The sequence below is a fragment of the Chiroxiphia lanceolata genome, chromosome 1 (assembly GCF_009829145.1).
Source record: "Chiroxiphia lanceolata isolate bChiLan1 chromosome 1, bChiLan1.pri, whole genome shotgun sequence".
NCBI lineage: Eukaryota > Metazoa > Chordata > Aves > Passeriformes > Pipridae > Chiroxiphia > Chiroxiphia lanceolata.
In genome coordinates this window covers 152,128,211-152,155,667 of record NC_045637.1, presented here as the reverse complement: position 1 = coordinate 152,155,667, position 27,457 = coordinate 152,128,211, and the positions used below count along the sequence as shown (strand labels likewise).

General features: G+C 42.6%; 1 protein-coding gene across 2 annotated transcripts in view; it reads left to right on the top strand.

Moving 5' to 3' along the window:
* The window catches only part of CRHR2 (corticotropin releasing hormone receptor 2), a 142,322-nt gene that overhangs the window by 35,521 nt on the left and 79,344 nt on the right, over nt 1-27,457 (top strand). The window contains exons 1-2 of one of the 2 annotated variants that reach the window (XM_032702543.1): nt 5,827-6,338; nt 6,481-6,600. In XM_032702543.1, the coding sequence (XP_032558434.1) occupies nt 6,221-6,338; nt 6,481-6,600 (238 nt within the window). In that variant the 5' untranslated portion in view covers nt 5,827-6,220. Of the gene's footprint in view, nt 1-5,826; nt 6,339-6,480; nt 6,601-27,457 lie in introns of those variants that run through there. The other variant, XM_032702533.1, reaches the window with a different exon arrangement.

The window sequence follows — 27,457 nt, the reverse complement described above, 5'->3', positions numbered from 1 at the left end:
CAAGCCATTTATTATTTATGTTGATGAATCTTTTTACACCCCCAGTAAATATTTTCTAACATCAATGAAGCTGCAAAGATTTATCACCACAGAACCTGCATTTATTAATTTTATCTTTGCTCAGTAGAGTCATTCCCAGTGATAAAGGATGTCTCCTCTTTGTAGCAAATGGGTCAATGAACTGAAACAAAGATCTGTATTTATCTGTGTCTGATCCTCCTCTCCACATACAACAATTTGCAACTCTGCACATTCTGCATAAATCTCAAGTACAGGCAGTAAGGACCAGATTTGGATTAGAAGTGCAGTCCTCAGTTTGAAAAGGGGTTTTTTTTTAGCAGTCTACTCCTGTAGCAGAGTACAATTCATAGTGGGAAGCCACAGTGTGGCAAAGACAGCCACATATGACATTCCCATGGCAGCTCTGGAGGTGTACTCTCTGTGGAGATCTTTATGCTGTCCTCAGTCTCTTGCTGCTTGAATTGTCTTGCTCCCTGTGGTGTGAGGCTGCCCTGTTCCCACTCTAAAAATTCTGTTTGCATGCATTTCTTTTCATACCTGGAATGGGAAGGAAAGATAAATATTCTACCAGAGAATGGTCATGTTGTCCTGGCATTTGAAAATGCAGTCAGGCCAGTTTTGCAGTGCATGTTGAGAAGAAGGGCCTTCAAGTTCATGGTTCAGAAGCCACTTTGGTAAATTAGTACCTTCCTTTAAAAGTATGGCCTTGCTTTCCTTACCGAGCTGAACAGTCCCACTGACTTTGAAGTCAGATGCTGAAAGGTGATTGCAATAATCAAGGATTACTAGGGAACACTTTTAAAACATAAAATGAAGATGATAAAAGGCTTACTCTGCCATTTGAAACCCTCCTACCTCATATTTAATGGTGACAAAAATGCAGTGGTAGAGAGACATGGAGGTTGGCACTAAACTCCAAACCACAGCAGCTGTATGAGCAACCAGTTGATGACCCTGTATTTCTACCATCAAGCTTAATTCTGCCTCTTGATTGCCCTCAAAGGATTTAAAGACTTCATTTCTACAAATAAGAGAGGTGTTTCTTTCTCCTCCTCTTTGTTCTCCATCTTTCTCTCTGTCCCTCAATCTTCCATTCAAAGGAGTGTAGGGAATATTTCATTTGAGATGTACCTGAGTCTTTCCCTCACTGAAGGTGTGATAAACATCACAAAGTGTTCATGGCATTTCACATGAACCTGCATTAACTCCATAAGGGCTGGGGAGAAGTGAAGTTCAACTATAGGATTGTACTTGACCTGCAGACCATAGTGCTTTTGAACCATTTTTATTTGGGTGTGTCGTTATCTTGCTTATCTCATGCTCCAGCACAGAACCATGACTATGTTAACAAACCAATTTCTAATGTTAGATAGTGAGTACAGATGTGGATTTAGGTGGATTAAAAGAAAGAGACCTAAAAAGCCACCACTGGGACCATGACTCCATGTGGTACTTCCATACAGACAAGATAAAATTCCTGAAAGCCAACGATGCTGTAGTACAAGGGGTTTGGTGTAACCAGGTTGTTTGGTAGACAACATGAATTTCCTGCCCTGAGCCTTGTGTTACAGAGCAGAAGAGATGGGTGACTGTTCTACCTGGAAAGCAGGAGCTCTTCACATCAATGGATAGAGAACATGAGTGATAAAGCAGTCACTGTAGTGGAGAGGACTGGTGCTTTTTTTGTGAGTTCATTTGTTTGTTTGTTTGGAGGAGTTTTTGTTTGTGTGGGTTTTTTCTTGTTTTTGTTGGGTTTGGGGTTTTTTTGGGGGGGTCTTCTCTTCTCTTCTCTTCTCTTCTCTTCTCTTCTCTTCTCTTCTCTTCTCTTCTCTTCTCTTCTCTTCTCTTCTCTTCTCTTCTCTTCTCTTCTCTTCTCTTCTCTTCTCTTCTCTTCTCTTCTCTTCTCTTTTTTTCTCTTTTCTTTTTTCTTTTCTTTTCTTTTCTTCCTTTTTTCTTTTTTTCCCCCAATACTCCTCCTGGATATTGAAACATAAGTGGTCACTTGATTTTGTGGAAGTTGAGTGTCTGAGGAGAAGAGATGCCTCTGGCAGACACGAGCAGGGAGCAGCCAGCTGGTTGTGGAGGTACTTCCACCCTCCCCAAACATGTATGATGGTGCTGCCTGAGTCTGCACAGAGCTGAGTTTTGGTGTTACTGGTTAAACAGCACAACGTCCCCCTTGTTAGTCACTGTTAGGAGGGCAAACTGAGAGCTGTGCTCTGGCTAATTCTATCAGCTGTGGCTTGGATTGAGTTGAAGATGAAGAAACCAGCTGTGTAACAGTGGTGAGGGCTGGCATACAAAGGTTTCCATTGCCATTTATGAGCAGAGCTCATTCCTTTCCTAGAAGAGCTGTGGGTCACTTTTTAATATCTCTTCTGTAAAAGAGCCCTGCTGAGCTGTGCATGTGTTGATATATTTATCTGTGTGTCTTGCTTACCCCCAGAGCCTTGCATGTTCAGGTATTCTCATACAGATGGCTTGTGTGTTTGTCTTGCATATACACCCAAACAAATATCACCTCACAGGAACAAAACCACCTTTAACTTAGCAAAGTTCTTCTGCCTGCCAAGCATAAATTTCTTGGGATGCTCAGTAATTTCTAAGGCAGATCTCTGGTGCCTACTGGTAAGACCTAGCAGTGATTTTGTATGATGTGCACCACGGAGGGGTGTTGCATCGGCAGAGGATCAGCAGCTACAGTATTTCTGTCAATCTTTCATTTAATTGCACTTGCTTCTTGTATAAAGAACATCTTCACATCACACGAGTCAAATTGACGTGGTCAGGATTTGACTAGACCCATTCAGAGGGAAACTTTGATGGGGTAGTTAATTGTACCCAGGGAAAGCTGCAAAAGTAGCTTTTCATCAAGAGGTTACACTAGAACTGGGAAGGGATTATTAAAGAATGGTGCCAATTTGTGGACTGATGAACAATAAATAATTTTCTTCATTCACACTTACTCCTAGATAATTTTTTCATCCCCTCTCTATTTACTTTTGGAGTGGGTTCTTTGATTATTAAATATGTGGAACACAATAGTATTATCTGTATGACACGTACTGCTTCTGATTTTCTAAAGTTTGAACCAAAAAGATGGAGGGAATAATCAGTTTAGATTGAAGATTTTCTAGCTCTTCTCACTGAAGTGAAGAAATCATTCTCTTAATCCTGAAAAAATATTTGGTTTAATGCAGGGCTATTGTTTCAGGTGTTAACCACTATAAAGAGTAAATTTGAAATGAAAAACAGCTCAGTGTTCAACACTGTAATAATTTAGCCATGTGAAAAGTCTTCAAGTGTTTATGCTGGAAAATACAGGGCAGCATTTAGGAACGTGAAACATTTACCAAATTTAAAAGTAGTTCTGGTTTTTTGGGGGGTTTTGTTTGTTTTGTTTTGTTGTTGTTGTTTTTTTTTTTTGAAACTGCCTTTCTTTTTGTAGTTTATTAAGTGATGTATTCCTTCAAAAATTCAGGAAACTCTAGTGCCCAAAGCCTCCAACCAAGATTTTTATTCCAGTGTGCTGCACAAACTGTGTGTGAAAATAGACAGAGCAGACAGTAGGTGAGAAATGAAGACTTTTGGCCAGACTGTGTGATTTTTCTCCTACAGAGAGGCAGCAGAAGCAGAAAAAAAAATAATCTTACCAACATCCTGGAGCAGTGCCTTACTCAGTGCTCAGTTCTGCCTCCATGGGAATGGCCACTGGGCTCAGTGATGCCACTGGGCACCTTTAAATGCCCAGAGATCTCGAATCCATCACAAAGAGGCTCTGCTTGAGGAACAAAAAGGAATTTTATGAACTCAACTGCACTGTCAGGAAGGAGAAAAGAAAGCTAAAGTTTAGAGCTGAAGACAGTTTGTGGGATAGATGTCTGTTAATTGCTTAAAGATTTAGAGCACCCTTTATCCTCTGCTCCTGAAAGTTCAAGAAGTAGGGTTTTCTCCTCAAAGCCCTGTTTAAAGACAACCAGTATGTTGTTGGTGGTCATATTACAGGAATGACGCTAAAGAAGTTTTCTCTCCTGCTTTTGGGGGTTGGAGATGTGTGGGACAAACAGATCTGGTGGTGTTTAAAAGGGTTAATTTGTTGCAATTGAGATTTCTCAAGAAGGGTTTGCAGTTTTGGAAACATTCACTTGGGAAGGAGATCATGGCTCCAGAGAGAGAAACAGATGCATTCCCTTGCCTCAGAATATCACACTGTCTAGAGAGTTAGTGCACTTGTTATTTTTGTGGGCTTTTACATATTTAAAACAAAAATACTCATCCCAAACCCACATTTGCACTCCTCCCCTCTCTGCCATTGCAATCTGAAAATGTTAAAAAATCTCCAGATTCCCAGATGGCAAAATAACATCCTGGCTAGTTCTCTCCTCAGTGCATGTTGTTAATTTATTTGTTGTTCTAACCCAGTTATTTTTTTTTTTATTTTTCCTCTCTTTGGATACCACAATTCTTTTGGTCATTCCAAATAATAAAGTCCTTCCATCTTTAATATGAATAAAGGGGGAGTCCAGGCCATTGCAGGGTGGGAGACAGATGTTGTAGGAAGTGCTGTACCACTGCTTTGATCTCAGTGTAAGCACCATGTCCAGTCTAAAGCTGTGAACACAGACTGAAACAGTCCCTTTATGGATCCATTTCTTTCTGTCAAAGCTTCTTTATTGTCCTTGCCCTCTGTTTGCACATTCATCTCTGCTACTGCCATACAACTTATCTTCCTTTACTCCCTTACACATCAGTTTTCTATTTGCTTCTGAATTGTGATCCTAAATGATCCTCCTTACCAAGTTCTGAACATATCCTGATGTAGCAAACCAGAAAGGCTGGTTAGGTCTCAGCTGCTCTCCAGCATGTCCAAGAGTGCAGAACTTCACCCAGTTCTCGCTGCAGTGAACTTTGATTCCCCAAAAGAGGACCAACCTCTGGGCAGCTCCCTCCAAACTTCTTCTCATCTTTCCCCTTCTCCAGACCTTTTTCATCCTGTTCCTTATTGACCTAAGTTTGTCAAGCCCTTTGCTCTTCCCTTTCTCCCCAGTCTGGGTGCTCATCCTTTCTGAAAACCTCACTCCTTCCTACCAGTGGAAAATGAGACACTGGCCTATCTTTTCCTCCTTGTTCCCTGAATGATCCATGCATAGCTCCATAACTCTCCTCTGCTCTCTATGCCTTGCCCTGCTCTACTGTCCATCCCATCCCATCTGTGTGAGTGGCTCAAAGATGTGTTGCCCCTGTGCCTTCTCCCAGGCTGGGTTCCCAACTCTTCTCTACTCTCCCCACTCTCCTCTTCTGTGGGTTGTTGCTACAGATTCCTTTGTTCCAGATCAGGTTGGATGGGGCTTGAAGCAACTTGGTCTAGTGGAAGGGGGTTGGAATGAGATGATCTTTAAGGTCCCTTCCCACCCAAACCTTCTGTGATTCTATGATTACTCCAGATTCCTTTCTTCCGACATCTCCCTTCTGTCGGATCATCTCCCTTACCCCAGTTTTTATTATTTCTCTTTTTTCTCAAGGTCTGCGGGATCCTTTCTCAGGGATCCCATACTGCAGCTACTGGATTGTGTCCCTTCTTCCCCCTCCCTGTCCAAGCATCTCTGTTCATCCTCAGTTCCACGCAGCAGAGGCAGGAATTGCTTCGCTCCACAAAAAGCCGGAGGAGTTCTGTTCCTCTGATGGCTTTTCCTGTTCTCCCTGGCTTCAATCTGCAAGCGAGTGTTTTTGCAAAAGTGCTCATCCCCGGAGCTGACAATAAAACTGTCTCTGCGCCTCAGTGCGTGTGTGAGAGGCAGAGAGAGGGAGAGAGGGAGGGACATCCAGCAATACATCGCTCTGGCAAAGTGAGGCGGCATCGGGGAGGTGCGATTCCAGGGGACGCTGGCGAAGAGACACGAGCCCCTCACTCCGGGCTCAGCCTGATCCCATTGGTTCACGAGCTGCTGTTTTAAAGCAGGGAAGAGCTCGGAGGGTTGAACTGCTCAGCCAGACGCAGATTCTGAGCCAAGTTGTCAGCACGCTGCGAGGAAGAGCCTCTCACGCACGAGACTGCAGGGTGTCCGCAGCTTGATGTGCATTTAGTTCCAGAAAGCGAGAGAGGAGAGGACACACACACACACACACAAAAAAAAAAAAAAAAAAAAAATCAGAAAAGGGGGAAGGAACCTCATCCAGTCCAGCAGTCCCGGGGGGAATAATGGATGTGACCATATCTCAGTTCATCTTAGAAGAATTCGATGTCAACTGCAGCCTCCTGGATCGCTTACAAGAGACTTTTTTAGAGAGTTCCTCAGTCCCTTTCCTGGGCTTTGATGGTAGGAAATGTTACCTGGTGCAGGGCGCGGAAAAGCTTTAGGAGTGCTGGGATTCGGTTTGTTTTGTGATGCAAAGCGTGTCGCTTTTGTGCTTTCTCAACTGCTTCTTTCCCCCTTTCTGTCTCCCTTTTTAACACCAAAGGTCCCTACTGCAATGCCACCACGGATCAGATCGGGACCTGCTGGCCCAGAACCTCCGCGGGGGAACTGGTGGAGAGACCCTGCCCGGAATTCTTCAATGGGATCAAATACAACACCACGAGTGAGTACAAACTCCTTTCCTTCTCCCGCAGATCCGGTGTTGAGAGGGCGCCTGGGGAGACCCAAAATATATTTTCCATTAAAAGGAAAAAAAAAATAAATTGTCTGTCTGGGAATCAACATTTCCTCCACATTCCAGCCTGTCTATTCAAAATTCCTGCCTGGAATGATGCAGATTTCTCAAAGGCACAGACTTGTGGACACTGTTTCCTCTTTACTTAAGTGTATTTAAGTGCATGCCCAACATATTGGGAAAAAATATGTTCTGCAGTGTAGGGAGGGTATGTTGTGCTGTGTGTTTGTGCATGTGTAGCTATGTATAGCTGAATAGATGTATTTGTAGCAGTGCTTCAGCCGTCTGGATGATTAAAGATCCTCTGGCTCCTGAAGGACTTAAGCTTATCACCTAAGAACTGTATTTTTGAGGCTGTTTGTGTGAACAGGGGGACAAACCAGGCTGGAAGTTGTGTGTAACAAACAGAAGGCTGAGGTCTGGAATCTGTTTAGTAACTTCATCAGCTGGTGAGGCTGGAGTGGCTGCATCAGCACTGCAAGGGAAACAGGAGAGGAAATTAGGAGGCAAATAATACTCAAAGCAAGGGAGCACGGGGGCTCCTTAGAAATCTCCTGAAACTGATGCTTTATTCTTCGAGGTAAACACTCCTGATGACTCACTAAAAATTTATTATTGAGGCTGTCAGACCAGGGCACTCATTTCCTTTCCCTTGTCTGTCAATGCTGTTTGGACCTTTCACCAGGAGTTTCTAACATATTAGTTCCAACTAGGTGTACCCATTTGTTTGCCACTCATTTTTTTCAGACTATTCAGTGTGGTTTTGACTGTGGAGACAATTTACTCTGAACTGTTGCTGGGGTGTTGATGGTCTAATTTGCAGGTACTGTTAATTTTGTGGGGCGAGCATTCTCCCTAAGTCCCATAAAAGAATGACCCTGACATTTTAGATCTGATTTTTTAACTTGTTGAGAGTGAATTTATTCTTTGCCCAGCTGTAGCTGTCAAGGGTCAGATAAGCAGCCAAAAGTTTGGTGTATTTGCTGTGTGAAACAGAGCCCTCTGCCAAATTTGCTCTTAGGGACCAGCTTCTGCCACCTGAGAGTTTGAGCAGAGTAAGGAGGTTCCCTCAGAGAACTGCAAAATCATCCTCTAGCCCTCTATTCTCTGACCTGTGCTCTGTGCAATAAAATTGGTGAGAATGTGGAGGGGGCTGGGTGATGCTGTCTTTGATAAGAGCAGGTATTTCACTACCTTTACAAGTCTCAGTTGAGACCAGAAGAAATTTTCTGAGGATTAAGTGCAGCTCAGACAAGAGCAAGTGTATCAGAACAAACCCTAAAAGAACAGAAAAGGTACCTCAAAGAACTGTGGCTTCTTTTTTTTATTTTTCCATTTCCTTTTTTTTGGTGGGGAGTATCAGTGTTTCCTTTGCCTGATTTTTGTTTCTCCAAAAGGGAAGGAAAAAAAATGCATTACGGAGGTTTCCTTATTTATATCGTAAACACAGTGAGGAGAATTTAAATGTTTTTCCTGTGCATGGAAGAAAAGAAAGTCCTGAATATCACAATTTGTTTTTATGAACTCTGTTAATGCCTTCACTAGTTCATCAATGACTTGATTTAAAGTTCCTCCCTGCTCCTCTCCTCCTCAGTGGCGGGTAATGCTTATCCTGCAGTGTTAACATGTTCTCTTAAAACAGTGGCATGTTAATCCAGTTAAAGACTGATGAAAATATGTTATTGAAATGCTGAAGAATTATTTTGCCATAGTCTGGGGAAATGGACATTTTTCCTCCTTCCAACACAAAATGTGAGTGGTCCTGTTGAGAAAATGTGTGTCCATGTGTGGTGCCCAGATGCAATAGAGTATGTAGTGCAATAAAACTGAAGTACACTGAAGCCACTGTAGCCACTTACAGTTGATCTTGGACTCTTCCATTCATGTCATTCCTCCAAGCTGTAGCTCAGAAAACAAAGGGAAGGATGCCAAAATTTGCTCAACTTTTACAATCAGTAGCTTCTTGGGAATAGTTGGTGATTAAGGCTTGGGAAAGCAGTAGGACAGCGGGTTAAGGTTCAGGCACAGAGGTGCAATCTCTTTGGGGATTTGAAAGATGTAATTAGTACGTGCAGAACGCATCCAGAGTTTGGGAATGTCAAATACTGACATGGCCTGACCACTTGCATGATTTCACCAAGTCACTTCGTGGGTGACAAGAGGGCCATTTGTAATGAGGCTCCCTGGGCTGAAAATCTCATCTGTGCAACCTGTGCTGAGGATAAAATAAGCACAGAAAACTGATAAAAAAGCGGGAAATGGATCTTGCAAATCTCAGAGGTGAATAATACAGCTCGAAATGAAGGTCTGATAGGGAGATGGCTTGGATCAACGTAAGATTTCTGCCTAGGACATGCAGTGCAGTTTTGTCCTGTTTTGTTTTGCATTTTGATGAGGCAGAGGGAGAAATGATGGTGTGTATTGCACTGATTTATTTTTTTTTTGAGAGCAAAATCAGACAAATTTATATAAAGCACCTTGCAATGTCTTTCTTCTACTAAGGGCTTATCCAGCTCCAGGTTGTAACTCAGCTGGTTATTATACTGTCAGGCATCCTGTGTTTGTGAGCTGCCACCTTTTAGGAACTGCAGCATATTTTTACATTGATTTTGCACATCTGTGAGTATTTTTTCTCATTAGAATGCATATAGAAATTCTGGATCCATTTCAGTGATTTCTTTCTTGTTTTTAGAAATCTGTCTCTCAAATATTCCAAGTTCCCACCAACTTCCTAAAAGTAGCCCATCAGCTGGAGGGAATGAACCCAGTAGCATTCCATGTAGAGCAAAGCTTTTGCACTGTAGACACCAGCAGTTCCAGACTGAAAAGTGCCCAGACTGTGTGAAAAGCTTATTCCAGACTCAGGGAAGCCCAAGATGCTGATCCATGGCAGAGTTTTGGTCCTCATGGGGCACCTTATTGTAGCCTCTGTGCACGCAGTGTGTGGAATTCAAGACAAAATGTGACAAATAAGTTCCTCCACAGATCAGCTCATCAAAGGCTTTGGGTGGACCTTCCCTGGCTTCATGTCCATCTCTTCACCTCTCATGCTCTGATGTTTGCTCTAACTCAGAACCTCTGAGTGCTCAGAGGGGGATCGCTGTCAAACCCTGCAATATGCCAGCAAAACATAATGAAAGAGTATTTGAGGCAAAAAACTTAAGAATAAGCCCTGGTGCTTAAAAAATCCCCTCCTGTTTGCCACTCTAGAATAAACTGTTTGCATAAAATATTTCCATTCCAACTGCCTGAACTTCCCGTGGTGATTTTGTGCCTTTGCCTGTGTTTCTGTGTGTGTCTCATGGGAACTGCTGAGTGACTCAGATAAGTTTCAGCTGGATTTGTAGAACTAAGTCTGTCAGTCTGTGAGTATTTCTCATCCCTGACACTTTGTTATTTTGGTGATATTTTTTTTTTCTCCCTCTTTATTTGGGAAATAAAGTCATGTTGACAAAACACGCTCTGGTTACCCTGCAGTACCATTTGTGAATGTAGACAAAACGTTCTTTGACCAAGGATCTGAAAATTATGCCATCCACTTACAACTTTGCAGTTTTGTAGCCAAGCTTATGTATTATTTTCAAAGAAAAAAAAAAAATTTTAAAAAACCCCACAGGAAAAAATGTCTATGTTGGTGCAGTGTGTGACTGTGCACTTGTCTCTGCTCAGGTTCTATATTTAGCTAAAAATGACAATAACATTACTGCCCTCTAGATGTGTTTATGCTTTGACAGTGTGAAGCTTTTATTCTTGTTTTAGGAAACAATTCACTTATTAGGAGATCCTGAAGCTTGATTAATTCAGCAAATGGACCATAATGTGTCTGGATTTGCTGCTTGCTAAAAAGTGGTGGTACATGCAAACATGCTACAGGCTAAAGTATGCCCCTTCCCTACAAATTGTGCTTTGCAATGGGAAAATCCAGGATTAAATGTTCACCTGATGGACAGAAAGAGTTGACTTTTGTAGCCTCAACTGTCTGATTTGAGTCTACAACCCCTGGTGTAGCAGAGGGGTTGAGACCCATCCATTGTGGGCTCCTCCCTTGCTCTGTGCTGGTTGCAGGCAGGAGCTGGAAGCATTGGGAAGTCTCCATCTTGCAGATTAAGACACACAAATCTTGGTATTTCCAAGTATGTATCAACAGCTCATTCAAGTATTTAAGCTCTAATACAAATTGGTGGAGGTCTAAACAGTGAATAAAGCCTGAAGAATTACTCAGCTGAGCCCAGTTCAGCAGCCCCTGCAGAAGCTCTTGTGGTGCTCAGAGGTAATTTGCCTGATATCTAGTTCATGTTTCAGAGGGCTCAGGCCTTGTGCAGGTTTGGTTTTTGTCTTCCAGGCCACATAGGTGTTGCAGATGCTCCATGACAAGTGATCTGATGCCCATGTTTAGGCAGCTGAATTCATCCCTGAGTGTCTGTTGAGCTGAGCTGAACCCACACCTGGGGACTGAGATCAGATGCTTCTGTGATCAACAGGAACAAAATGTCACTGTACCTCTATAGCTCTGCAAACCCCCCTCTCTCTCGCAGTGTAGGGAAGCTTTTTGACTGAAATAACCACTTCAGATGAGTGTTTGGTGTATTGTGAAAAGCATCCTCACCTTTTCCAGGGACTGTGCTGCTGAAAACAGGCACATAAACACTGCTAACCTTGCACCGATGGGGATTTTGTTCCTCCTTCCCTTGTTCTGAGGGTGTGTGCCCCACCTTTTCCTTGGCCCTATAACCAACTGCCTGTTGAGAACGATTTGAGAGGGTTGGTGACTTGGCAACTGGTCTGTTGTTCACGTGGATGGACATGGGAGAAAGAGCCACTGGCACAAGTATCACCGTTGTACCTGTTGACATGTCTTACTCCCCACTGAAAGAAAAATTCCTGCAGTCCTTTGTTGCCTCGTCTTGAACAGAGGGAAATTATCTTTTCTATGCTGATGGAAGGGTGAAGAAGTAGATTAATTGCTCTTCTGATTCACATCTCCCCTCTTTTAAAAAGGTTTGAAGAGATTATTTAATTTTTAAAAGAGCAAAAGAGCTAATTCTCATGGGTTAAACAACCATTCTTTCATGGAGATCTAACCTCTGCTGCTCTTCCTTCGATTAATTATTGTTCAGAGATCTTCTGGAGTGGTGGTTTCAGCCTCCATATAAAACATGACCCTTGCTAGGAAATCAGTGGTCACAGAGTCTTGTTCATGCTATGTGGGTAAGACCTGTCCTGATAATTCCAGAAATGTGCACTTTTATACCTGACTGGCCTGTGGACTCAATTAATACTTTCACTTGTGTTTTATCTCATGTATTTCAGTGTCCTGAGCACTTCTGTTGATCACATTCACGTGACTTACTTTTTCCCCAGAGGTTATTCTGGCTTGATTTCTAAAGGGTGCATTTTTGAAAGCCAAGTCCTCTTTTAAAACACAGAGACCCTTTAAGTTCTGGTGGCCTTTCATCTTTATTGGAGAGAAATAAAATGCCCATCATGGGCATACTTATACACATACATGTGTGTTTTCAGGCTGAAAAACATACTGTGAAGTCCCAAAACTATTTCCACCTCATTGCTTTTCTGTAACCTTCTTAGCTATCCAGAAGGCTTTTATCCCAGTGTTTAATGATAGAACAAGATTTGGGGTAAGGAGAAATGCTTTGTGGTCAATTTTAATTATGAACTCTTCAGGAAAAGACTGTAAAAAAAAAAATAAAAATAGTCTGCAGCCTTGCAGTAGCCAAGCTTTAGCCATTCTGGGGTGACCAACACAGTATTTTCATCTAGGGAGTCAAGAGTACATGAAAGTTAAAGGAAGGTGACAGATGAGAAATGAAACAAACACAGCAGCAGAAAAAAGAAGTCCAGAATTGGAATTCTGGGGGAGCAAATAAAACACGATTTTTAAGCTCATAAAGCTTCTCTCTGAGATCAAATCTGCAGCTGATTGGATCAGCTTGTCTCCAATATAGCACCGTGCCCAGACTGAGATTTCAACCATCTTTGGTTCTTGTTCTCTTGCTGTTTTAGCAAGAGAGGCACAAATACACACATCTTCCGCAAATCCAGCAGCGTGAGGCTCTTGATTTCACTCATGAGCAGATGGGAGAGGCTCCACTTGTTTCCCTTCGAGTTTTTCTTCTTTTTTATGAAGCTTCACAATTGTGAAGCACAATTTGTGGTACGAGATCGCTCTGAGTTTGCAGTTTGGAATAAGAGTGTTGAAACCAATATTTAAAAGGAGGAACGAAAAGAACCCGTTTTTCTTGCTCCCTCTACTATAATTGTGTGCAGTGTGTGATTTCTTCATTCAGCACAGAGTACAAGTAAATTGCATGTAGTAAAATAAGATTTTTAGTGTTACTTCAGTAAATGTTCAAGGACCTTTTGTCCATCCAGTTAAACACTGATAAGTACTTTTGTTCTTTGCTGGTAAGTTATGAGGTGGCTTTGCTATGATCCTATTGTACCTGATTGGAATTCTCTTCAGTTTAGGCTTGACTTTTTGACTTCACTTATTTCCCAGAGCCAGGAATTGCTGCTGCTGTACCCCAAGCCTGCCTGATCCTCCTCTGAAGTGAGTGAGATCTGAGCAACAACACATCTTGGAGAGGGCTCTTAACCTTGGGCCTTCAGGAGAGTCAGCAAACACAGGGTTGGCCACATTATTTTGGAGGCTTCTGTGACTCTCTCTCTCTCTCTAAGGCAGCTGCCCCATCCACCTCTTTGGAACTTGCATGAAATAATGAGCACTTCTCTAAGCTGACAGCAGCTACCAGCTGGCAGACAGATGGACTGAGGTTCAGTTCTTCCCACAGGTTCTGAATTAGATGATACTTGCAAAGTCGTGTGCTTCTAGAGCCAGGGGAGGAGTGGAAGAGGGAATGGCTCAGGAACATATGGGGAAGGGAAAGAATTAAATATATTACAAAGGGAGACAGAGCAGGAAATCCTCATCTCACCATGTGAAAATGAGAGGAAAAATCCCACCCAGCTACATCTAGGGCAGGCACTCTCTTGTGGATGTGGGATTTCTTGTATTCTTATGACCCATTTTCCACCCAGCCAAGCTGGATGAGCTCTGAAACCGCGATGGGGAAGGTGGAATCAGGCTGTTCTCACCAGTCACTGAACACCTGAGACTGCCTGCGACTCGCTGGGTTTCAGCGGCTCTTTATTGTCCCAAAAGCTTAGGGACAGTGCCACTGAAGGAATGGTCACCCGTAATTCCACCTCTCAGCCACAGGGTGTCACTTAAAGTGCAGGTAAAGTGAGTGTCCACCGGCATCTGCACTGAGCCACCTGGGGGTGGGAGTGATGGATGGGATGGAGAGTGATCCTGGACCTTGTGCTGCTCCACTCACTGACAGCGCTGCCTCTGCAGCTTCCCCGTCCTACTGGGGGGTCAAAGAGACTCATTGAGGTGAAGTGGGGACAAGGACATGGGAGAGGAAGAGGAGGAGGATGTTCTGGAAGGGATCCTGCTGTCCTCTCCTTTGTGGAGAGTTACTTGAGAGCAGGTCACTCCCTGAAGGTGCTTTGTGGTGGTTTCAGCAAAGCTGCTCTGAAAGCCTGAAGGAAGGGCAGAGCTGAGCTCTGTCCCAAGCAGGTGTGTGTAACATTAGAAGATGTGGGGCTGTGCAAAGCAGGGGTGAACCAATCCATCAGAGAAGCTGAAGTGGTCAATAAGAACCTGCATTAGGATGATACAAGGATTCCTCCTTGCTGTACACACCATGGTCGCTGCTGTGCTGCTTCCTGTTGCACTAATCTGATGTCTCCTGCCTCAGTGCTGTCCCCTGGCAGGAACTTTCCCTGTTGGATTTTCCCTGTGGACCCTCAGGCACTTGAGAGATGCTCCAGGTGCTCCCACTTAGCAAGAATGACACATAGGTGCCTTCCCCAGCTGTGAGTGCTCAACTTGCCTGTTGCTCATGGGAAGGGTGTTCTGAAGAACAGATCAGTCCACTGGTCAGATTTAGGTTCTTTAGGTTTCCCCTCTGTGTTCTGCCATGACATGGAAATATCATTGCTTTTTATATAATGGTGAACCTTTGCAATTTCTGTGCCTTGGAAGAACAGAACTTTAAGCTGTGTCCTGGTCCAGGTAAAGTTCCCAGGCTTTGACAGTCATGTAAGACTTTGCTCAAAGTTTGTTGTCCTGCGAAAGGGAAACTTTTATTCAGTTTTAGACCCCAACATCACTTACTTGACATCCAGGTTAGAACAAGCACTCTTAGTAGCTTGAGAAGCTGATGAGAAATATGGTCTCCTATGCAAATTGGAGGGGAATGGATTTTTAGTAGATATTTTCTTTTTTTTTTCTTTTTTTCAGTGCAGTTTCATTCCCCTCAGATGTTATTCTTGGAGTTCATAATTGGTAGCTCTTGGGACAAATTCATAAAATCAATAAAACTCAGATTTCTTTCTGCTGACTTCTTTCTCTGCAGTGCTGGGAATACAGGGGGCCAGATGCTGCTCCATATGAGACTTGTGCAGGGAGAAGCAATACTTTGAAGCAAATTATAGGAACAGAAACTCAGTGCTTAAAAAAAACTCAGAGAAAAATCTCAAATTCTCATTAAGAGTTTTCCCTGGGAAAACAGAAGAAGGAAGAACCTTTCCCAGTGCAGCTGTATTGTCCAAAGCCCTGGTGGTTGGAAAACACTGACCATACCGTGACACAAGAACTAATGCAGTAACTTATCCTCCTCAGTCATCCAGGGAGCAAAGAGAGATTTGGAAAACAGAAAATGTGTTATGGAAATGAGACAAAGAGAGAAAATAGGAAATTACTTTGCTAGTGCATCATCCCCATTTTAACTAAACTTAGACGTGACTTCCTAGGGATTCTTTTTCTCATTTCTAAGAATTTTTATTTAACTCGGTTATTGCTGAATTATGCCAGTAATACCTGAAACATCAGCACTGTGTAATTCAAAGGGCACCATGAGCTGTCATTACTTAATTCAGAATCTCCAGACTCATCAAACTGATTGTTGCTTTGCAACCAGAGCAGCTGATGAAGAGTTTGGAAGCAGAGAGTGCTTTCAAGGATCTTTGTTTCTGTGCTGATCTTGATACACTGAACAGATGAATACTCTCTGTGGAAACCAGGGCAGACAACAGGAGATTGGTTGCTGGAAATGGATTTTTAGGTTTCTCAAAGGAATTTTTTTCCTTTCTCCAGAGCTATGGGGGAGAGAGAGACCCCTAACTTGGGAAGCCCTTTTCACAGAATCACAGAATATCCTGAGTTGGAAGGGACCCACAAGGATCATCCAGTCCAACCCTTAGCCCTGCACAGGACCATCCACAAAAGTCACATCCTGTACCTGAGAGTATCATCCAAACCCTCCTGGAGCTCTGGCAGCCTTGGTGCCCACTGCCTTGAGGAGCCTGTTCAGTGCCCAACCACCCCCTGGGGGAAGAACTTCTTTCTAACACCCAACCTAAACCTCCCCTGACACAACTCCAGGCCATTCCCTCAGGTTTTGTCTCTGGTCACCAAACAGAAGATATCTTTAAGGGTTTATGTTCCTGTTCTGAGAGCTCCTTGCCTCAGGGGGGGTGTGATGACATCTTGGGTGGGAAGTTGCAGGGATTTGGACAGTTGTGCACCAATGCTCCGAGTGGTGTGGGACTGTGTGGGAGCCAGGTAACACAGCCACCAGCTCACATGACCTCTGTAGAGAGAACTCCTCTCATTCTTCCTGACCAGCACTTTGTATTAAAGAAAGCCAGGATCCCAAAGATCCACATTTTGGTTAATTTTGTCCATCTAATCCAATCTTCTGACCTTTCCACTTCACACAAACTTCATGTATAAACTCACCCACTTGACCCATGACTGTGTCATTATTTAACAAATGTCTCCCTCTCATTAGGCCTCTCTGAAGATGCACATTTCCACCTGGCACCCAGAGCTGCCCGTGACTCAGGAAGCCTTCTTTGCAGCACAGAAATCAGAAGTTTTTTGGTTTGTTTTGTTTGAAAGTGAGGGAACAAAGTTACATTTAGATCTACCTTCTGTTTCAAAGCCTGTCTCAAAAAGGACAGGGATAAATCCAAATGCAGTTACAGTGGTTCACTGCATTGTCCAGTCCCAAGGAGAGGCTGTAGCAGTTGAATACTGAGTTTTGCTGCTGCTTTTTCTTTCTTGGGGGAGAGCTAAAAGATTCCCACAAAGGTCTTTTCACGTAATTAAGTAATCCTTGTCCACCTACAAACCCAAACAGCCTTATCTGTTTCTTCCTAACTTATTTTTAACCCCTTCATCTCTCCTGTATTCACTGCATGTTTCTCCTGCAAAAAAAAAAATAAATCCAGCAACAGTAATAATAGCAGTTTATTCTCCAGAAGTACTTTGGTTTATTACTTCAGTGAATGCTGAGGGGAATAAGAGGGTCTCTGAGCTGAACTGCAGAGGTGAGTGTGTCAGAAGAGCACAGACATCATAGCAGTGTGATTCAGTTTATCATGGGAGTATGTAAAATATTCTCTTGTAATTAGAAATATGCTCATTAATAGCTGGATTTTTCAGCTATTACTGAACTGTTAAGAATTCCCTAGAGATTCCTATTCTCTGCTAAATCTCAGCTGCAGATCATTGAGTGAGTTCCTGTGATTCCATCAGCACCTGATCACACTCATTGCAATTACAGGGCTTCAAGAGAATTTGGGGTGTTATTTTTTCATCACTTCTTCAGCTGGTTAGATAACTGTATGCCTCCTGTCTGCCTTCAGTGCATTCCCTCTGCTAAGCTCCTCATCCAACCCCAGTCTCATTTTCCCAATCCCTGACTAGGCACAGAAAGAACTGTAAATGGGGTAGATATGAACAAGTCACTGATCCTCTGGGACCAGATGAAAACTGATGGTGTGTTCACTCGGCTTCTGGTAAACCTGAGCTCAAATTCACCTTCTGCAATCTCAGGGAAAGAAACTAATTTCAGTGTGGTAAGTCACTTACATATTCGAGTTTTTAGGTTCATGAGTAGCTTTGAAAACCTCATTCTGATTTTATCAGTTCCTTCTTGAAACAAAGCATTTCTAGTGATTTTGAGCACAGAGCTAAAGAAGTTCTGGCTTTGCTTGGTAAAAAAAAAACATGGTGTGGCAACATGACATATTGCAAGTTGGACTAGATGAACTCTCCTGCTTCTTCTAACCAACATTTCTGTGGCTTTGTGATGTCCCTACAGATGCCAAATGGATCCTTTAGTGGCCTCCATCATCAATTGTTTGTGTTTCATGGAAATCTGTGACATGGCACTTAGTGATTGTGTTTTTTACATGAAGAACTTGTGTTACCTGTCGTGCAACAGTCTCAGTCTCTTGTTTTGATTCCATTTACCTATTGATGTGTAATATGTAATTTTTCTGCACCATTTTACTTGTTTTAATTCATCTTTTTCTTGCTTTTAGGGGAATCAAGTGATACTCACGGGGCACTGACCTTTGTCTAGTTGCCATGTTACCTTGATGAAAATCAGCTGGAAAAGGCAGGGCTAATTGCTTTGATTTAATCCTGAAATGTCAGTGACTCATGGATGGCTCATTCAGAAAAGCTATCTGCTCAAAGTAGAAGGATAAAAATAACTTCCTCGAGATGAAATCAGGCAGTTGAAGTGCTGGAAGTTTCATGTCATAGAACCAAGGAATGATTTGAATTGGGAGGGGCCTTAATGATCACCTGAATCTATCACCTGTGCCACGGGTGGGGACACCTTCCACTAGACGGGGTTGCTGAAAGCCCCAGCATAAGAAGGACATGGACTTGTTGGAGTGAGTCCAGAGAGCTGGATGTTGTGCTCCAGGTGGGATCTCACAAGAGTAGAGTAGAGGGAGATAATGTGACCTGCTGGCCACACTTTCTTTAAGGCAGCCCAGACTTTCTGGCTTCCTGGGCTGCCAGCACACATTGGTGGGTCATGTTGAACATCTCATCTACCAACACCCCCCCAAGTCCTTCTCCTCAGGGCTGCTCTCAATCCATTCTCTGCCCAGCCTGTATTTGTGCTTGGGCTTGCCTCTACCCAGGTGCAGGACCTTGCACTTGGCCTTGTAGAACTTCACAAGGTTTGCACAGGCCCAGCTCTCAAACCTGTCAAGGCGAAAGTGAGCGAGAGGTGGAGACTTTGTGCCTGAAGAAGAACACGAGTTCAGAGTCACTGTGGGAATGGGTGAGGGTGGAGCTCCTGCAGAAGACTTTACTAAATGGCTGAAGGGATTTAAAATGTAGAAATGCCACTGGGCAGGAGGGAGAGCTGGCAGTGCAGCACAGCAGGCTGTGCAGAGGTGGGGAGCAGTAACCAGCTCCTAGAAACTAAGGACAAAGTGTTGGGAGGTGAGATGGAAAGGTGGGATAACAGAACACGGGTGAGGAGTGGCTCAAATGTTAGTGCTGACAAAGAATGCAGTGTATGACCCCTGACAGAGGGATGGGGGAAACGTATGGAAGATGTGCAGAAAGCATTTCTGGGGAAGAACTGGAGTGCCATGCAGACTGGCTGCCAGCTGGGAGACAGCAAGCAAAAATCCCAGTTGCCATCCCAAAGAACTGCAGGTAAAAGAAGGGAATTGATGCTTAAATACCAGATATAAAGAATAAATGTGATACAGTACTACATCCAAGGCAGGCAGCACAGAACAACGAGCACAATTAACTGAGTGCAGGGCCACCAGAACCTCTGAGCAAACTACAACTCAACAGAAGAAGATGTCATGCCCGGTGTTTCTGTCTTGTAAATGAAAAGGTGATGTGCAGCTTGATTTTTAGCATGTTTGGCCTAAGTATTTTCTCTCTTCCCATGCCTCTATGGGAAGAGATGTTCATAGACTGGTTTCCTTCATTATTTTTCTTGCTGTCTCTCCTCTGGCATTCTTGTCCCCTGAGTTGGTGGGCAGGCATGTGACAGGACTACAACCTCACATTGGAACCACTTTGGTTCTGACTGTGCTGCCTTCAGTGTGAGAGCAAGGACTTTCCTGACCACAGCTGGCATTGATCCTTCTGGGACATCACTACCACGTGGTTTTGTGCTGGTGCCCTGCTGCAGCCAAGAGACAGTGTTTGTGGCTGTGCCACTTTGAGAGGGAAAGGACCAGGGTTGTTTTGTGCTGAATGCAGCTTGTATCTGTTAGAACAGATAGTAAGTGAGACCTATTTCATACCCTGCAGCTGGCCTCAGGGAAGCTGCTTCAGTCTCCTGTCCTTCATAAAGTAATTCCAGTATATCAGGAACTCTGAAGCTTTCCAACTCCGTAAAGACTCCTCCTTTTTTTGGTTTACAGTGCAAGAAGCTCCCTGGAAATGTCACCTCAATTCCTCAGTGTCATTAATTTCGTTAGGGCTGAGCAGGAGAGTTTTGAGGACAGAATCTGTATTTTGCAGTCCTTTGAAAGAGTTTCCCTGCAAAGACTTTTGGATGTACAAAGTGTGGTTGGGTTGTAGTATCTAAATATCGTTCTCTCCAGGTCTCTCTTTCAGGAATAAAAATTTTCTGTTCTCAGTATTGAAATGTGAACTGAATGGAAAGCATCCCACTGTGTGGTCTGGGAAAACCAAAGTTATTTTCATTAACATCTTCAGAATTACAGAAATATCCATGAGCTTGGATATTTAGTGCAATTGATACAATTACCAATATATTTCTGAGTTCAACCATAAGTTTTCAGAGCTCATCTGTATCTCTTTATTTTCATGCCTCATTGTCTCAGTGCAGACCTGCTGGTCTGTAGCACCTGCAGTTTTTCTGTGTGCCAGATGAAGTGCCTAGTTATCACAATCACATTTATTCAGCTATTTGCTGCTCTTCTCTGCAATGCAGGGTTGTTTCCTAGGCTACATTTTCTAGTACAATTCATATCCTGTTGTCAGATCCCATCCAGTGGATTTGGCCTCATTCCTTGATCCACTGGAGATAAATCAGTGAACTGTCCTGCTTTATCAGTGGAGATTGTCTTCATCTTCCATAAGCTCTTTCATTTTTTCAACAATTTTTTTCCCTGAAAATACACTTCAAATACATCATGCAACTTTGTAGCATAGATGAAGAGGAGGAATGCAAACTCTCTCTCTCCCAACTCAGGAAATAATGTGATACAGACAGGATGTTAGAAGGAAACAGCCTTTGATCAGGCTCTTCACTGCTTTTTTAGGGCTAAAAGTAAAGTAGCTGTATGGATTCCCTGTTTGGTGTCAGCCCCATGGATGCAGGGGTGTGACAGTGTCAGCAGGGTCTGGGCAGCCCACAAGTGTAAGAAATGAAGCAATAGTGAAACCAGTCTCTTAACTCTAAACTAAAGAAAATGCAGAATCAGGGCTTATACTTAAGGGACCAAGTAGTAGGAGGAGAAACAAAGCTTCTGTCAGGACAAGGAGGGAAAGAAGAGAAAAAGAAAGAACTAAGAATGGAGAAGGATCAGCTTTTACTCTGCTTTGCGGGTTTTGATGCACCAGTGGGTTTTGACAGCCTAATCCTGAAGAGAGGTTGCTGTCTCTGCTCATCCCAGCTCACGTGCACTCATCTGTTTATGAATCAGCTTCTGGTTTGCTGCAGTTTACAGCAAGTACTTGCTATAAATCAGTGTCTTTTGAGTGCCTGTGGTTAATGGTTGTCTCAGCTGTGCTCTGGGACAAGGCAGAGGGCTCAGCCAGTCAGTTTTACAGGTGCAATCCTTATTCCTGAATGGGTGTCATTAGCTTTCCCCTCTGCTCAACCTTCACAGATGTTTTCGTTGCCAGCAATGACTGGGATGAGCTAATTACACAGATTATGCAATTTTGCTCTGCATAATACATATAATTTTGTAATGAAGGAGTAGTGCTATGTAATAACAGTTCACATAAACCTGCCTTTGACACAAGGGTCTGGCAGGAAGCCTTGCAAGAGAAACTTCACATAAAAGAGTGAAATAATAATAATGATAAGGAAAGGTGGAGAACAAAAGGACTGGTGGGCACCTGGCAGCCAGCCAAGGTTAACCCACAACAGGAGGATGTGAAATAAATACTGCAAAATTCATCCTGATCTATTTTTTTCCAAATTCTTCAAGCTTGGAAATATATTTATGGGGACTGAACACTGCAGAGCGCAGGCTGCTGTCCGGAGGAAAGGCTTCCAGAAGATAAACTGGGGCATTTGAATGGAATTTGAATGGAAATTTTTATTCAGTCTAGCCAAGTTGACCTAATTTTTGGTTGCAGATCCTGCCTGGAAGGATATGCCACTCTTGGAAGGAGATCAGTCATTGCTCTTGCAAAAAGGGATAGATCTGCTCTGCAGTCAGAGGTGGGATTTAAATTGCTGACTGTTAAAGATGCAGCCAGTGTAGGTTGACTTAGAGCAAATAACACCAGAGCTGTGACACACAACCATCAGTTTGTGATGCTCTGGCCCAGAAGGACTGACAGAGGTGTCAGGGCTGAGGGGCTGCTGCTGCAGTCCCACTGCCCAGTTCACTTTGGTTGTGTTCCCATCACTCCTGTGTAAGTGCTCCCTCCAGTCATGGCCCTCCCACAGCTGTTTCAGCAGAGATCTCTGGTTGTATTTTAAACCAGTTGTAAATGTTTTAAATTCGACCTGTGGTTTATAGCTAAATACACTAATTGGTTTGCAGTCTCAGAAAACAATTCAATGTGCTGACTCAGAGACATTTTTATCTCTTACAGCTCAGTGAAGTTGTGGAGAAATTCTCTATGCCTGTAGCACATATCCTTTCCCAAAATAGACACCAGACTAAACTGGTGTTATTTTTACCTGAAATTCTAGGTTAGTGTCTCACTTCAAAGAATTTCGTAATGGATCTTCTTTTGTTGAAACAAAGTCACTGATCTGGAGTAATTACCATCATTCACTACAAATATTTCTGAACTTTCCTGAAGTTTCTGATATCATGTCCTGTTTGACAATAATCCTTAAAATTCTGCAGGGCTGTAAAGGCTGGATGTGTGTTTCTGCCTTCTCTAACTTAGCTCCAAAGGTGAGGCTCTCATTCCAGTCTGGAATGAGAAGCTGAGGAAGCTTTCCAAGCTTTTCCAAGCTTTCCTTCACTAACTGCTCTCCATTCAACAAAACTTGAGGACCTTCAGCATCCACTGTTTCAGCAGCATTTGTGTATCCATTTCCCTCACACTTATCACAAGAGAAGTTGTCCTTTACATTGTCACTATATGGCTCCCCAAATCCTTCTACAAGTGCATTCTGTGTCACTCAGTGTCTCAGCTCTGATACCAGTTATTTTGACAGACCATGAACAACATAATTTCAGGATGGAAAAAAGTGTAAGTGGAAAGAAAGTGGGGAAAAATGGAGGAGGTAGAAAAATTTAAAGAGGGATTTGTAAACTGGCTGTTCTCACATGTAATCAAGCAGCATTCTCTGCAGTCTGAAGCATCCTGTGAATAGTTTTCCTAAGTGATATCAGTACTAAGGTAACAGAGCTATATTCTTCTCTTAGATGCAGTTGAATTCTGAGTAATTCTCTGAAGTTAAATGTTTCCTCCTGTCATATTCCGGATGTACAATCATTTAACAGCTAAATACAGTGATTAACTGAATTTCACAGATGATGACCAGAAGAAACTGTTATATGATATATATATCCCATCTCCTTCATGTTTCAAAAATAACAAGAACAAATTTTATTTACCTTTGTACTCTCCTTAGAAAATCTGCAAACCTTCTTCTATTGATTGATCCAAAGATAAATTCTTTTGCACAGGAAAGGAAAAGACACTTTATCCAAAACACTTCATGTGTAATTACTTAAAGAATCTTCTATCTATAGAAAGATTTAGATTCTATTTTAAGAGGAGAAGAGTTTAAGGGTAGTGCATCAAATGATCTCATTTCACATGATACAATTAAAATCAGACAGATGAGAAGAAAAAAAAAATCTTGGTAATGATTTAGTTTTAAAAGTCTTTAATGGGAACTACTCCAGGACACTGTGTGACAGTAAAGTCACCTTTTACTCACTAACCTTTCATTTGGGAAATGTTTTGTAGCAGATCTGTCTTTTTAAGGTACATGAGGTGAAATGAAGGTTCAGCTGTGAACTGCCTGCTCCCAGAATCATAGAATGGGTTGGGTTTGAAGGGACCTTAAAGATCATCTTGTTCCACCCTCTTGGCAAGGACACCTTCCACTAGACCAGGTTGCTCAGACCACCATTCAGCCTGGCCTTGAACGCTTCCAGGGATGGGGAATTTCAGTTTTTGTTATGGATGGGTTGAGCCAGGCTTTTACAGAATCATAGAAACTGAACATCCTGAGATGGAATGGACCCACAAAGATCATCGAGTCCAACTCCTCACCCTGCACAGGACAGCCCAGCAATCTCACCATGTGCCTGAGAGCATTGTCCAAACACTTCTTCAGCTCTGGCAGCCTTGGAGCTGTGACCTCTGCCCTGGGGAGCCTGTTCAGTGCCCAACCACCCTCTGGGAGTAGAACCTTTTTCTAATCTCCAACTTAAACCTCCCCTGACATAACTTCATGGCATTCTCTCAGATCTTATCACTAGTCCCCACAGAGCAGAGATCAGTGCCTGCCCTTCTACTTCCCCTCATGAGGAAGTCAAAGACTTCTAAGAGGTCTCCCTGTGGTCTCCTCTTTTCCAGGCTGAACAGCCCAGGTGCCCTCAGCCCCTCCTGGTACAGCTTCCCCTCAAGGCCCTTCACCATCTTCACAGCCCTCCTTTACCTGAGTGTCAGGAGCACTCACATAAAAGCCATCCTTCCCCTGGTGTGCTCACTGTGGTCATCACTTCTTTGGGAACAAAGGTTTGTCCCATGCTGTGTGGATTTGATGGAGGCTGATGGCAGCTCTGTCCTGGAGCAGCAGTGTTTGTGATCAGCTGTGCTCTGTGACTGGGTTTTTTGTTATGCTATTTGCAGTCTTCTCACTGCCTGTCTGGGATCTTGCACTCCACCTCCAGCTTCTTATTCTTATATTGTTTCTTTGTAGCCTGAGCTCACAGAAATTTTGGAAAGGTGCAGTTTTCAATTACCATGAGGGCCTGGGTCTCTGCCTGAGGCTTCTGCTTCTGTAACTCAAGTCAGTGCTGTACAAAACCCCCAGATGCCACTTCACTAGAAATCATCTAACTTGTAAGACTCAAAATGTTCTTTTGTGGGTATTAACCCATCACTGCTCCTGCTGAAAGCATAGAGGGATTAAAGTCCAGATTCAGGGAGTATTAACTTCTGTAGCTGTGTCTTGCTACGTGGTCTGTGTGCACCTCAGGTGACCCCGCCACCTTCCACCCATCCTGAAAGAATGTGCAATTCCATTTAGATTTCATTACTTTAGAATTCTTCTAGGCTCAATACCAGAAAACTGTAGCATTGTACTTGCTGAACCTCAAGACCCAAAATAATTTCTGTTTGTCTGTATACATAAGGTGGGATTTATCTCACTGAACTTGGACCATCTCTGAGTGATGACTGGTCAAAGCCCATCTTCTCAATTCCATTTCTGGTCAACAGAGAAAGATGCAGAGACCAAATCACCCTCTGAACACATCCATCTTTAGCAATAATCCCAGAAGTTTCCACATCTGTATTGCTTCTATGGTTGAAAACAAGCAAAGTCTTTTGTCTTGGCTTGAAGATGGACAGGCTGCTTGGATGGGCTTGGAGAGTCATCACTGCAGTACAGGCAAAAGAGGGACTTAGCAGAATTATTTAGGCCTGGTTTGTGACAGCTAATTAGACAGCCTTGCCAGACTGGCTGAGAACAGCTAATTAGAATGTAGCACTATGGATCTTTATACCACATTTTTTTACTTTTTAAAAAGCTTTTTTTCCCCTTTTCTTTCTTCCTTTCATCCTTCTTGTCTAGAGATGAGGTCTCACCCACCTATGGAATTACCTGCCTTCAGGGGTGGCAAATGCAGGACTGAAGGAAAATCTGTAGATCCTCCAGAAGGTCTTTGGCAAATGATAGAGCAATTGGAGATAGACTGGGTTAATCTGTTTAAAACAGATTGCACTGTTTTAAAATAAAATTCGTAGAGTAAAAATTGGACCAAAGAGTGTTAGAGCTTAATAGAACAGCACTTACTCAGTGGGCCAAAATGAACACTTCCAGTGGAAGCTGTAAGTGACTGCTTATTTTTCCTAGAGAAGAGGCTTCAGGATTTGGATGCTCATTTGTGCAGAGGTTTTATGTTGCACTACAGATGTTTTTGTGGTCGCAATAAATTAAAAGCAGGACTAAACTGTCAAGCTGACAAACTTCTCAACAATATTGTGTAGGTTTTCTGTACCCTATTCGTAATATGCACGTGAAAGTTGTATTGCTGTAAAACATAATTCATTGTTCTTTAAATGCAATCAAAGTTTCACTCTACCTTTAAAAAAAAAAAAAGTGAAATTAGCTTTTAAACCTTTTAATTCATCTGTCAAAGAAAACAATTCTACTATCCCCATATCACCTTTCCCACGTTTGATATACAAGTCAGTAGCTCATTATTATTTAGCTGAGGAAGTCAAAGCTGTGTTACTTTGAAAAGTGTTATAAATCTAAGACACTTTTTCATGCACTTTGGATTCTTTGAAGTCCAATGCAGTTTCTCTGCCAGTTCAAACATTACTTTTTTTCTGTTTTGGTTTTTTGTGTTTTGTTGTTTTTTGGTGTTTTGTTGTTGTTTTTTTTTATTCTACAGCACAGTTGTTCACAGCAAATGTGAGATTTAAGATTTTATGGCTTGGTACCAAGGAGAACATCAATTAAGCAGTTCTCACTTGACTACCCACTGGTTAAATATTGCTCACTCGATTTGCTCTTGGGGAGCTCATTTTGTGATTGAAATGGAAATGGCACTGTGGATAAATCTGTCTCAGTGTAAGAGATGTAATGTATGAGTTCTCAGTAATGTTTTTCTTTTCATAAAAGAGAAACTATTACCAAAGTAGTCAGTAAGTGTCTAAATGGGAGAGTCTCAGCTAAATAGAAGTAAATGATGAGCACTAAACACTTCTCCTGGGTGAATGAGCGCTTTCAAACATATTTTACCTGATCTAATTGCTCTCTTGGTTGAAAGGAAATGATATATCTTTTTTAAGACACCTTTTTTTTCCCTTCTAATTTCTCAAAATCCTCTTGCATTGTCACTGTAAACAGCCAGTCTTAGTGCCCATCTTCCATGTCAGCATGACAGGAAACCAGCAACTATTTAAAGAGCAGCAAATTCAGCTCTGAATGACAGGAATGTTCTGCAGCATCCTGTCTTATGGTTCTTTGTGCAGTTACCTGTATTAAATTAAATTTGATGAGTGCTGCAGCATCACCAACTCTTTTATGCTCTTTGAACCACCCAAAATATTTCCTCCACCTCGACTTCTTGGTTTCTGCCCTTGGTGGATGCATCATTTCTTTAGGGATGGTGCTGGGGTGAGAAGACTGCCTTGCTTTCCTCTTACCTCTTTCCATCTTTTGTGTCCCTGATGTAGACTGATCTGGATTAAAAATAATTTTAAAAACCCCAAACAGCCACTCAAAAAACAAACAAAAATATAAAAAACAGAAACCCAACAAGAAACCACATAAACGACCAGCAACAACCACAAGTTAAAAAAAAACCTCAAAGCCTACTCAACATTTTTCTTCTTATTTTCAGTCTGGATCCAACTTATAGTGCTTCTTCAGAATTCCTGGAGCCAGTGTTGATGTCCCAGGAAAGGGGTACATAAATCCAGGGCTCGTGAAGCCAAAAAATTTGGGTTCTGAAAGCCTCAATTCTGCAACTAAATCGAGACCACCACATCAACTTTAAAAAAAAA